Genomic DNA, 12,056 nt, shown 5'->3' with positions numbered 1-12,056 from the left:
GTTTTTGCTTTGAAAACCATTACAGCGTGCATCGTTGAATGATTGGAGAGCAGTTGTCATCGCCGGTGCCAGGTAGTGCTTTTAAAATGTTCGGGCTGCGAGTAAGCGGGTTGAAGGCCAGGTCACATATAAGACCCGGACATGACTTAAAAACACACTAATACTTGAACTCATGGCTGAAATAGAGCAAAATGACTGCAAATTCTACAGCGCGACACACACGGCATAAATAACATAGGCTGCTGTGCACCTAAGCGGTTTTAGCCAAATACGCCCAGCTTCTTGGCGACAGAGACTGGGTAGGACGGCTACACAATAACACCTGAAACTCTGGTAATACTAAACGAGATCAAGCGTGATGGACTCGCACTGCCATCTAACAAAATGTGGATTGACTTAAGTGGAGAAACGTGGAGTGACTTATAGAGTGAATTATAGATCAGTTTTCATGTTCCCATTCTCAGTGCAATAGAACAAGAAGTTCGTTCCACAAATATGATATTTATATCTCCATATTCGCCTGAAGTGCATATCATTATTTATGTTCTCGATGCAATACAACAAGAAGCTCGTTTCACAATATGACATCTATAACTGCATATGCGACTGAACTTCGGAGCATTATTATTGATCGTTGTGCTGTTGCAAATAAATCTGTTTTTGTCACGTTTTGCAAAATTTCCAATTTTTCATGAAAAAAACCTTGAAAAAAACGGTTTTTTTCATGCCATTCAAAATTTCTTGAAATTTTACATCTCTAGTCGTGGTCAAGGCAACGTCTAGCAGAGGCACTGGCGTCGAAGCTCCTCCCACACTAACAACGCAACGCGACCAGTGCTTATAGTTCAGGGGAGTCTGGGGAGGGTTTCTAGACCCCCCTACCAGTATTGACAGAGGATCTGAGACCCCTGGTGCTAGAATGTTGGGACTGCATGAATCGGAAGCAGGCAACCATTTTTTGTTCTTCTTGTCAGTGATGGTGGGAACATTTCTTCTCTATCATTTAGAAAATTTCTCCACAATTTTAGTAAAAACCATAAACATGTTTTCTAAAACCCAAGACAGAGAAAAATAAAAAGTCGACAGCACTATACAAAGACTGGAAGAAAAAGGGAAACTCGAGTCTGTCAGAGCTGGCCACTCAGCTCCAAGGCTACACATGAACGAGCACATTGGCAGAGCGCGGGGACCGCTTGTTTCAGGTTTGTGTCATAAACTGAGCAAACAATGACCTTAAAAAAACACTTCCCCCCTTTGTATAAAACTATGTGTAAGACAGGCCATCAGTCGCTTTCTCTCTCTCTCCACCTGTGCTCAAATCTCTGAGAGCCCCCTTGGATGGAGCCAGACTTGAAGCACTGGATGTGACAATTCTTGCTACGTGCCTGCCATTTCCTTGGGTAATGTGCCGTGGTTGGAGGGTTAGGTTGACCTTTCATCAAAAAATATAATAACGACCATCCTAAAGTTCAGGGTCGGCCTATTTGCGGAGTCTTTGGACGAGCGCGAGGTAGTATGCGCACCATGCTGGTGCCCATTCCTGGCAGGGCTCATGAGGCTCCCTGCCTCAAAAAAAGTCAATTCTTATACAGGTCTGTGAAGTTAGAATTGCGCCATTAATCTGGCCGTTCGCGCTGGTGGTCACCTCCTCGAAGGAGCAGTAAGTAGTGCGAGGGCTAACTTTCGAGAATCTTAAGGGAATGCATTGCGCTTGAATCCGAAACTACAGGACCATATGCAGTTTAGTTTGCCGCTAGTCAGCCGGGCTGCACGCATGTGGAGACAGGGTGGAATCCCCCATTTTCGCTTTTGGTCTCCATTGGCTGTCGTTGTCGTTGTGATTGCATCATTACGTGTTTGTTGTTTTGAGTTGCACGCACGTCGCGATGACATTCCGCGGGAAACTACCAACAGGACGAAGCACGTGGGGGGTATGTGCCGACTCATGTTTCAAGTAAACTTTATTTTTGGCCAGCATGGGCTACATTTTGGACAGTACACTTTACGCCGCAATATACAATAATTGCAAAGTTCGTCCAGTTTTTTTGCTGTGGTCTGTTCGAAAACCTGGTTATTTCAAGCATTTTTCGCAGTCCCAGTGACTTCGAATTAACAAGGTTTTACTCTATTTAGCTGACCATGAGTCTTCACCTGTATTACAAATTAACATCATTAGCTTTTATATTATAACTCTACTTTGAAGATTGATACAACATAAGCACTGTAGAATGAGGAGATGCGCACAAAACAAGTAGACAGCAAAATGTGATACAAGCAGGTGCCATAGAAGTGCTACACACTAAAATGAGCATCGCAAGCTTTTCCACTAAAAATATGATCTGTTGTCTTCATGGAATTAATGCAGGTGAAGAGAAAAAGTGTTGTCGAAAAAAGAAGTGGCACAGTGGATGATAAAGAAGCAGAATTACTTGAAGCAGTGTTGAAGAGACACAAAATGGTTGAAACAGATGTTCCAGCAGTACAGCGGATCACTGATGTTGCTTCTCAAAAAGGATCTGCCACAGTGTCAAAACAGAGTATGACTGCAACAAAAGCTGAAAGCCATAAAGGTAACACATTATCCAAGAAAACGATGAAAGGAGGATCGCCAAGCATGAAATCAAAGACACAGCTGCCTAAAAGGAAGAAGAATGCTTGTGCTGTGGAAAGTGCTCTGCCTGCTGCAGAAAAAGAACCCTCTGTCTCCGGTGAAAATGAGGGACAGGATGCTACAAAGGAGGAGCAGTCGCCTGCCGTGGTGCGGAAGAAGAGGAAGCGGATGGCTGTGGCGAAAAAAACCAGTGCATCTGCCAGAGAGCAGCTTATGCCTCGTGATGAAAAAGATGGGAAGATGACTAGTGCTCCCTCCAAGAAAACAAGGGTAGTCAAAAGGAAAGCTCTTTCCAAGGAGGCTGCTATAGTGCCAATGGAGGGGAAGCCTTTGCATGCGGATGGGGATGAAGAGCAGGATGATGGCAATGACGGAGATGGTCAGCCAGCACCCAAGCAGCCTAGGACAGGTTCCCACTTCGGCGGCGGCCACAAGGCAGATAGGCTGCAGCGACTACGCCAGGAGCGGGAGGCCAAGGGCATGCTGCTTCTCCCCGAGAAGGTCGAACGGCGCATCTACTTGGCCAAAAAGGCGATGCGCAAGAAGGGCCTAGCCGGTGAGCAGATCAAGGAGGTTGTGCGCAAGATGCGCCGCAAGGAGGAGTTACTCTTCCGCCGGCAGCTGGGCAAGGTGAGAGTCACTGCTGCAGCCTCTTGTAGACAGCCATATCCGGTTGCATCTACTTGCATATATTTGCCTGAAGTTTATTACAAAAGAGCCCTGGCTCAGTAAAACTACAAAGGAGTAAGCCATATAGTGCAGTGGGCTTTCTCTTCACTAGTTTCTTCCATTCCCTCTTCCAAGTCTAGGATAAGACCTTATCATCTGGTAGTCGTTACCACACACTTTTCCGAGGACCTTCTTATCTGGCAAGATGCCAGGGTGAGCGCATAGTATAAAGTCTATTTCATTTTTAATCTTACCACTGGGGCTCTTGCACGTCCATTTCCTGTTTTCTCACTTGCGGAAAAAGGTATTCGTGATCCATGAATTATTTCTCTTTGCGAACTCTACTAACATCCCCCTGCTATTCATAGAGTCTATGCTATAGTCGCCTACTGCCTGGTCTCCAGCCTGCTTCTTCCATACATTAGCACTGAAGTTGCCCATCAGTACAGTGTACTGTGTTTTTACTTTGCTCATTGCCGATTCCACGTCCTGATAGAAGCTTTCTACGATCTGGTCATCACAGCTAGATGTAGGCGAGTAGGCTTGTACCACCTTGAGTTTTTATCTCTTATTAAGACTAATTATGACAGCTGCCACTCTCTCGTTAATACTATAGAACTCCTGTATGTTGCCAGTTATATACTGATTGATGAGGAATCCCACACCTAGTTCTCATCTGTCCGTGACAGCATAGTGCGTGCCTGCCCTATAACACTGTATACGCTTAATCCCATTTAATTCCCGCTAGTTCCTCTGACAGCACTGCTGGACTAGCCTCACTAGATAAGGTTGCCAGGTTCAATTTTCAATGACGGCCTGTCCGGAGCCAGAGATTCTTAGCATCCTCCGCTGCGTCATGGTTCTGACCGCTGCCTTGGTCAGTTGCTCCACATTCGCTGGGAACCGAAGGCCGAGAGTTAATTGGTTTGTTCTTATAGGAGGGTGTGGCCAAGTGCTACACCAGGGTGGCCAAATCTTGTTCTGGTGAGGAAGTGAAGAGGAAGCCCATTAATAGTTAGCGGTTAGGGGGAAAGTAGAGGAATTCAGGATATTGTTCCAGAACAGATATTCTGTTTTAACTGAGGACGACTGCCTTAATGTTGAAACAATGAAGGATAATATCACAGCAATCATTATGCAGTGCACAGTAGAAGTAGGCGGTAGGATGTTAAGAAAAGAAACCTGCAAGCTCTCTCAGGAGACGAAAGATCTGATAAAAAAACGCCAGAGCATGAAAGCCACTAACCCCACCAACAGAATAGAACTGGCAGAGCTATCAAAGCTGATCAGTAAGCGCAAAGTAACTGACATAGGGAAGTTTAATATGGAGAGCATTGAGCATGCTGCAAAAGAACGGAGGTAGCCGTAAAAACGGAGAAGAGGAAACTAGGCATAGGCAAAAACCAAATATATTGTTTTAGAGACAAAGAGGGCAATGTTATTAGCATTATAGATAACATAGTTAAAGTAGCTGAAGAGTTCTGCACAAATCTATACAGTAGCCTATGTAATCAGGAGGTTGAGAGAGGCAGTAGCCCAATGAATGAAAGAAGCAACGAAAGAAGAAGTAAAGAAAGCTTTAGGAGCAATGCAAAGGGAGAAAGCAGCTGGTGAGGATCAGGTAACAGCAGATTTGTTGAAGGACGAAGAGGAGATAGCGCTAGAAAAACTAGCCACCTTGTATACACATTGCCTTATGACCTTGACTGTACCAGAAGCTTGGAAGAACACTAACATCATCTTAATCCATAAAATAGAAGATGTCAAGTACTTGAAAAATTATAGACTGATCAGTTTCCTGTCCGTTTCCTGTAAGGTATTTACTAGGGTAATCGCTAATAAAGTCAGGGAAACCTTAGACTTCAAACCACCAAATGATCAGGCAGGCTTTCATAGAGGGTATTCGGCAATTGATCATATTCACACTATCAGTCATGTGATAGAGTAATGCGCAGTGTATAATCAACCGTTATACATAGCCTTTATAGCTAAAAGCTATAGCTGTAGCTATAGGCTATACATAGCCTTTATACCCACTCGAAACTTCAGCAGTCATGTAGGCATTGTAGAATCAGGGTGTAGAAGAGCCTTATGTAAAAATAAATTGCCGACGATTACATTACTTCGTAATGCCAAATTTGAGTGCAGATCATCAGCTGTTTCAGCTTTTCGATAGATTGAGGCAAAGAATTCGAGCAAGACATGTATGTACAATTACATTCAAATTTTTATTTTTCGCACACTTTACTTCTTCAAGAAACACTCCACTAACAGTTCTTGATTGTTGTGAAGGAAGCCTTGTGGTCGGAGAAACAGATGGATATATGCTCGACTTGTTGCATCAATGCCTGGTTCTTAAACAAGGTCTATGCAAGTATTTCGCGAGGTTGTCACAGACGTGGGGGGTGTTAGGAGCGAGAGGAACAGGATGTTCTCCCACACAAGTCGTAAGAAATTCATGTTTGTCTTTATATGTACATTAAAGACCCCACCCACCCTGCCACACTGGCAGGTGGCAGTTACTAGTTGATGGTGAGAGTTCACTCACCATTAGCACTAATGCATGCAGCCCCTATCTCTCTCTCTCATCACCGCACATACCTATAAGGGTGGGTGATTCAGGCGTCCACTGACCCAGGGAGCCAGTTATGCGCACTTTCTTTTCTTAAAATGATCGAAGTGTAAAAACGTTGTCAATGCCAATGAACACAATGAACGCCATGCCGCGGCATGGGGGAACAGTTGGGTATAAGAGTTAATGGAGAATACCTAAGTAATCTGCGATTCGCTGATGACATTGCCTTGCGAAGTCACTCAGGACATGAACTGCAAAGCATGATCAATGAGTTAGGCAAGCACAGCAGAACGGAGGGTCTAAAAATTCATATGCAGAAAACCAAAGTAATTTTCAACAGTCTCGGAATGGAACTGTAGTTTACAATTGCTAGCGAGGCACTGGAAGTGGTAAGGGAATACGTCTACTTAGGGCAAGTAGTGACCGCTGATCCGGCTCTTGAGTGGGAAATAACTAGAAGAATAAGAATGGGGTGGAGCGCATATGGCAGGTTCTCTCAGATCATGAATGGCAGTTTACCACTATCTCTCAAAAGAAAAGTAATCAACAGCTGTACCTTACCGGTACCATAGTCCTTCAATGCTTTTTTCTGGTCACGAATCTCCCGCCTCAGTTTCATATAGGGTCGGCGCTGGCCGCTAGAGGCGCCGCTGGGCACTGGAGGGCACCGAGCAGCGGCGCAGCCGCCTGCCCGCCCCAGCCGGCTTTGCATCACGCGAGGTATTTTCACCCGATTACTTGAAAATTTCAGCGACAGTCGGTTTAGCTTTCCTTCCAATCTAGTCTAACGAGAATATGACGAACTTTAATCAGGGAGGAAATGGGAAGGAAATGATGACGTAGCGACATACAGATACTTCTCTGAAGCAGACGATTTGTGTAGAACTGCGCAGCTTCTTGTTTATTCTCAAAATGGCCCTGTTACATTTTTGAACGTGATGCAGCACACTAACGCCCTGTAGACGCGATAAAAAGCTAACGATATTGCCAGAAGAAAGCGATACGCGCTACAAAGACAGTTGCTTGTCTCCTGCCTTCGCATCGCTGTTTTCGATCTCAAATCTTGCAGCGCGTAACCGCTAGCTTGCAGTTGGCGAAATACGAGCAGAAACATGACCGCAGTCCCCATTGAACACCTCCCAACTCTGGTCTGACAGCTCAAGCGTGAGTCCGCTTTCAAGACGCGTATACATAGCCGGTGCTTTTGAATTTATAAGGCAGCTTTCTTGTGAGAACTGGGGCCGCGCGATGCCCGTCCGGGCTCGAAAGTAAGCATATGATGGCTTGCTCAACGGGCTTCTTATTTTGCCCCTTTTTGTCGCAGTTTTAAGAGTAGCAAGCATGGCCGTGATGGCTTGATCAACGAAAGACCCCGTGCTCACGGCTGCATATATGTGACACATAAGGAACGCGCGCTAAGTTTCATCGTGTGATTTTTGCTTTAATTCAGCTTACGCGTATGAAAGGGCTCTGTCATTTTTGGCTGTCGTGTATCTAAATCACTAAATCAGCATTCGTGGTCGTTGCAAACATGCGAGCCAATGAGTTTCAGCGCATTTGTTTCTTAATTCACGACAATTTTTTTTAACTTAATTCTTCTTGAACCGATTACAGCTGACACTGTAGTCAGCTTGTCATTAGGAGCCTTGTCATTAGGAGAAACATGAGAACTGCAGCCTTAAAAATATATGCTCCTGTCACTAAATTCGGGACCCCCGCGGTATCCCCTCTGTTTTTCTGGCGCCGGTCGTCGGAATGGGTGGACGGCCTCACCGCGTCCTTCAGCGCTTGCGTCTCCTAAATGCCAAGGACGCAGTCACGCGGGGAATGACCGAATGCGGCTTATAAGGCGGTGTGAAAGTAATTTTGTGGACGGTGCACGTGAGGGTAAAAGATACGGCGGCAGTGTAAGCGCAGGGCCGGACAGAGCATTTGGGCTAGTCGATGCGTGCAGACGGGAGCGTGCATCAGGCAAGGACGTGATCGGCTAGCGATCGGGACTACGATCAGAACCTGCCACGTCAACCCTCGTTACCCCGAGGCCCCATGATAAGCCAACATCAGGCTCTGGTCCTCCAACGTCCTCGCCACTGAATCAGCCCCGCAACGACCTACCCTCCTTCGAATAGGAGATTGCCATCCCTGCAGATAAGCACTCGTTTCCCCTCTATATTAACCTCTCCTTTTTTCCCCTCCCTACATACCTCACTTTCAATTGTTTTACGAGCTAACGTCTTCAAGTCCTTATTGTAGTTGTCACTAGTTCTGTAGGCATTATTCTGATGTCTTATACTTCGAACCCTTACGTTTAACTCGTCTGTATTAAGCATGAAATGCTTTTAGCCCCCGTTGTCGGCAGTGTGGTGACGTCACGCTGAGACCTAGAGCCATCATCCGGGCACTGAAATCCACTCATCCGGGCACTGAAATCCACTCATCCGGGCACTGAATTCCCGTCATCCGGGCACTGAATTCCCGTCATCCGGGCACTGAATTCCCGTCATCCGGGCACTGAATTCCCGTCATCCGGGCACTGAATTCCACTCATCCGGGCACTGAAATCCACTCATCCGGGCACTGAAATCCACTCATCCGGGCACTGAATTCCAGTCATCCGGGCTCTGAAACGAGAACATCCGGGCACCGTACGAGACTTAACGAGATTTAACGAGACTCTCTAAGCCCTCCTACGCGACCGGCATGCAAGCACCGGTTGGTCTCCAAACGAGACAAAAAATAACTGCTGCCAGTGCCTTCTCAATGTTTATCAAGATATCAGTGGAGCTGTGCGTTTGATAATGCACGGAATTATAATTTCCGATTTCTAATAAGGCGTGCAAAAAGCACATAAATGCCACGTTACACTTCGTTGTCATACGTGATCCGGGGGAGAAGCGCTGCGTTCGCGCCGAACTGGCGTTCCTCCCTTCCATTAGGCGCGGTTCGGGTGTCCACCGAGATGGCAGAGAATTACTGCGCCATTTCCTTTCCTCAAAAAACCTTGCGTTCAAAGGGCAAGGCATCGCGCCGAACGGGTGGTGGTGTTCTGTGGACTCTCTGGCAGCGCTACAACGCGCTGTCGCGTTCCACTCCTAAAGCCGAAGCTTGAGCGTCATTAATTAGCAGTTAATTAGCATTCAGACATTAATCAGTAATTAACAATTAATTAGTGATTTGCCATCACTTAGTAATTATATGTGATGCCACCAGTGCCACAGAAACAGCGAAGGTGGTGCGGAAAACGCTTCCGCCTCTACCCACTTTAGAGAGTCAAAGTGCCCCCTGAACTTTTTAACAGAGTGCATGTATGTTCTGATGACATTCTCTGTTATGGTCTATAATGAACGTAGTTATCAATACGAAAGATGGCGTTTTACACTGAAAGAAGATACATTTCCCTAGCTCGACTGAAATCTTACAGGTCGCAGATTAATAGATTCCTTGTCAGCAGGGAAGCGAAACAACGAGAGCTTCTCTGTCACGCCTTTGTAGCCGGACCGGCACCCTGGTGCGCAACAAGTGTTCGGCATGGTGTCACGCACACGACTTACATTATGTCAACACACAACACAGCAGCAGGCGGTGAAATTCGCACTCTGATAACGAGCGGCGACGCTTTCTGACCGGGCTGTCTGAGCTCGCCGAATGATGCCCTTCAGTGCCCCGTGGCGCCGCGCCGCGGCAGGCGCGGGCGGTATATGAACCTCTCCCATAGAGTTACGGAGGAGTTTCGTGACCAGAAAAAAGCATTGAAGGACTATGCCGGTACTCACCTATAAGGCAGAAACATGGAGGCTAACAAAGAGGGTTCAGCTTAAGTTAAGGACAACGCAGCGAGCTATGGAAAGAAAAATGACAGGTGTAACATTAACAGACCGGAAGCAGGCGGAGTGTGTGAGGAAAGAAACGTGTGTTAATAACATCCCAGTCAAAATCAAGAGGACAAAATGGGCTTGGGCTGTGCATGTAACGCAAAGGCATAATAACCGATGGTTCTTAAGGGTAACAGACTGAACTCCAAGAGAAGGCAAGCGTAGCAGTGGCAGCAGAAGGTTAGGTAGGCGGTTGAGATTAAGAAGTTTGTGGGGATATGCTGGCAAAGGACAGGGTTCATTAAAGAGATATGGGAGAGGCCTTTGTCTTGCCGTGGGCATAGCTAGGTTGTTGGACGAAGATTATGATAGGGCAATAGGCCCTCTGTTGCTAACAGTGTGGGTTCATTTTTTTCCTTGCAGCTGTGCTTCAAGTGTCGTCAGCCTGGCCACAAGGTGTCGGACTGTCCTCAGATGCTTCAGGACTCCAGCGAGGCTGTTGGAATCTGCTTCAAGTGTGGGTCAACAGAGCACTTCTCATCTGCCTGCAGTGTTCAGACGAGCAAAGACAATGGTATGTGAATGAAATGTCTTTGCATGCACTGCAGTAGAATCAAGTGTCTGGTTCAGTAGCTACATCTGAGCGTAGGTGTGCGCAGGGTTCTCCATTAGGGGGAGGTAAGTTTCACTGCAGCCTCCCCCCCCCCCACCCCCCCCCCCCCCCCAACCGAGGCCCCAACTGCCCAATGGTCAAAGCGCAGCAGAAAGATGAGGAATTGTTATAAAATATTCCTTGTGTAAATAGTCCATGTACTGCTGAAGCATCAGTGTAATAACGTGCTTCCAAAGGAGTTTTAATTCTCTCTAAACCACAGAAAATATACGACACATCTGTCTTTTGTCAACTGCAAAAAAGAACCTGAAAAAATTGCCTGAAAGTGACCAGGCAAGTAAACAGTTCTTGGAATGCAGCATCACTGTTCCTCGGCTGCCAGCATCATCAAAAAACGTGCATGCCCATAACACTGCGCTACGTATGAGCAATGACGGGACAGGTTCGACAGTGTAAAGGTATGGGGCAGACTTGGCACCCCCTTTAGATGATTTGGGGGGTGAGGCTGTACCCCCTTCCCTGTGCGCACACCTGTGCATCTCAGGCTCGTAGATTTTGCTCGCATTTATCTTCTCAGATTTTTGCAAGTAACAGATAATGAGCTGTCACTGAGTATATGTAGTACGGACTCACTGGTGAAACTGGAGGCAGTTCATCTCACCTGTCTAAAGATGGATTATTGGTGCAAAAGTGCAGTGGGGCCAGCCATTTAATAAATACCCCATTTCTGCGTATTGAGTATGAGCTCTGCAAATCAGTATTATTTGCAGCACTTTTGTCTCAGCCAGCATTTTAGGTTTGCGAAGGTCTTATTTTGTAGTCAAATTGGTGCACTTCTTATGGTATCTGGGCTAAACCTGATATTAAAATTACATTTAAGGTTTCATTAATTGTTGGCTAGCATTCATCTGGAAGCAACACAAGCTTTGCACAGTCATTGGGTAGGCTTCTAATAGATAAGTTTTATTTTCTGATGTGCCTTTCTCGCTATTTGCATGTCTTTTATGGCTGGCAACTCAGAAGTCTGAGTGGCAACATCTTCCATCATTGTTGTCACTCTGTAATTGTAATATGCTCTCAGCCATTGGAACTTTGCCTTTTATTGTAGCGTGACAACGGTTGCCTTGTTAGACATTATGCATGTCAGATAAGGAAAGCCATGCACTGCTGCATGATTTAGTACAAGAGGTGACCACAGCTGAGGCTTTCTTCATTTTTGAACTACTATAACATGACTGAGCTGTGCAGGCCTGGTATATTGTTTTGATGTTTGCCAGGGACTGGTGATAAGGCTCTCAAGGTCAGCTATGCTAGTGATATTTTGTTATTAATTCCCCGGAGTGTTGTGTTCTTGCCCCAGCCCCAGCGTTGAATTCTCATGGTTCCTTTCCAACAGAGTTCCCATTTGCCAAGTGTTTCATCTGCAAGCAGCAGGGACACCTCAGTCGAAAATGCCCGCGCAACGAAAAAGGGGCCTTCCCAAAAGGTTCGCACCGATTACCTGGAGACATTTTTTTCTTCTTTTCTAGTTAACTTTGAAAGATTGGATTGAAGTGCACTGCAGTGTAGTTATTGTGAGTTAGGATATACACTGCGTGTTGTACAACTGGATACCTGGAGGCTCCAGCCTTAAATGTTATTGTATAGTTTTACTATGTCAATAAGAGATTATGCTTGCACACTTCACATGAAAGGTTGATTCCAAAGAAGCACTCATAGCACGTGTTCTTAAATAGTTAAGTTTTCTTTGATGCAGCACCATGCACAAGTGTTTTT

General features: G+C 46.0%; 1 protein-coding gene across 1 annotated transcript in view; it reads left to right on the top strand.

Moving 5' to 3' along the window:
- Window positions 1-12,056, top strand: part of LOC149341778 (uncharacterized) — a 31,314-nt gene that overhangs the window by 12,926 nt on the left and 6,332 nt on the right. Inside the window, exons 3-5 of the mRNA XM_089543964.1 lie at window positions 2,366-3,241; window positions 10,091-10,241; window positions 11,677-11,766. Coding sequence (XP_089400090.1) covers window positions 2,366-3,241; window positions 10,091-10,241; window positions 11,677-11,766 — 1,117 coding nt within the window. The remainder of the gene's footprint in view (window positions 1-2,365; window positions 3,242-10,090; window positions 10,242-11,676; window positions 11,767-12,056) is intronic.

Source organism: Amblyomma mixtum, chromosome 5, assembly GCF_055824585.1.
Source record: "Amblyomma mixtum isolate Tamu chromosome 5, ASM5582458v1, whole genome shotgun sequence".
In the NCBI taxonomy this organism is placed as follows: Eukaryota; Metazoa; Arthropoda; class Arachnida; order Ixodida; family Ixodidae; genus Amblyomma; species Amblyomma mixtum.
Note: the sequence above shows the minus strand (reverse complement) of the source record. Positions and strands in the feature narration are given on the sequence as shown.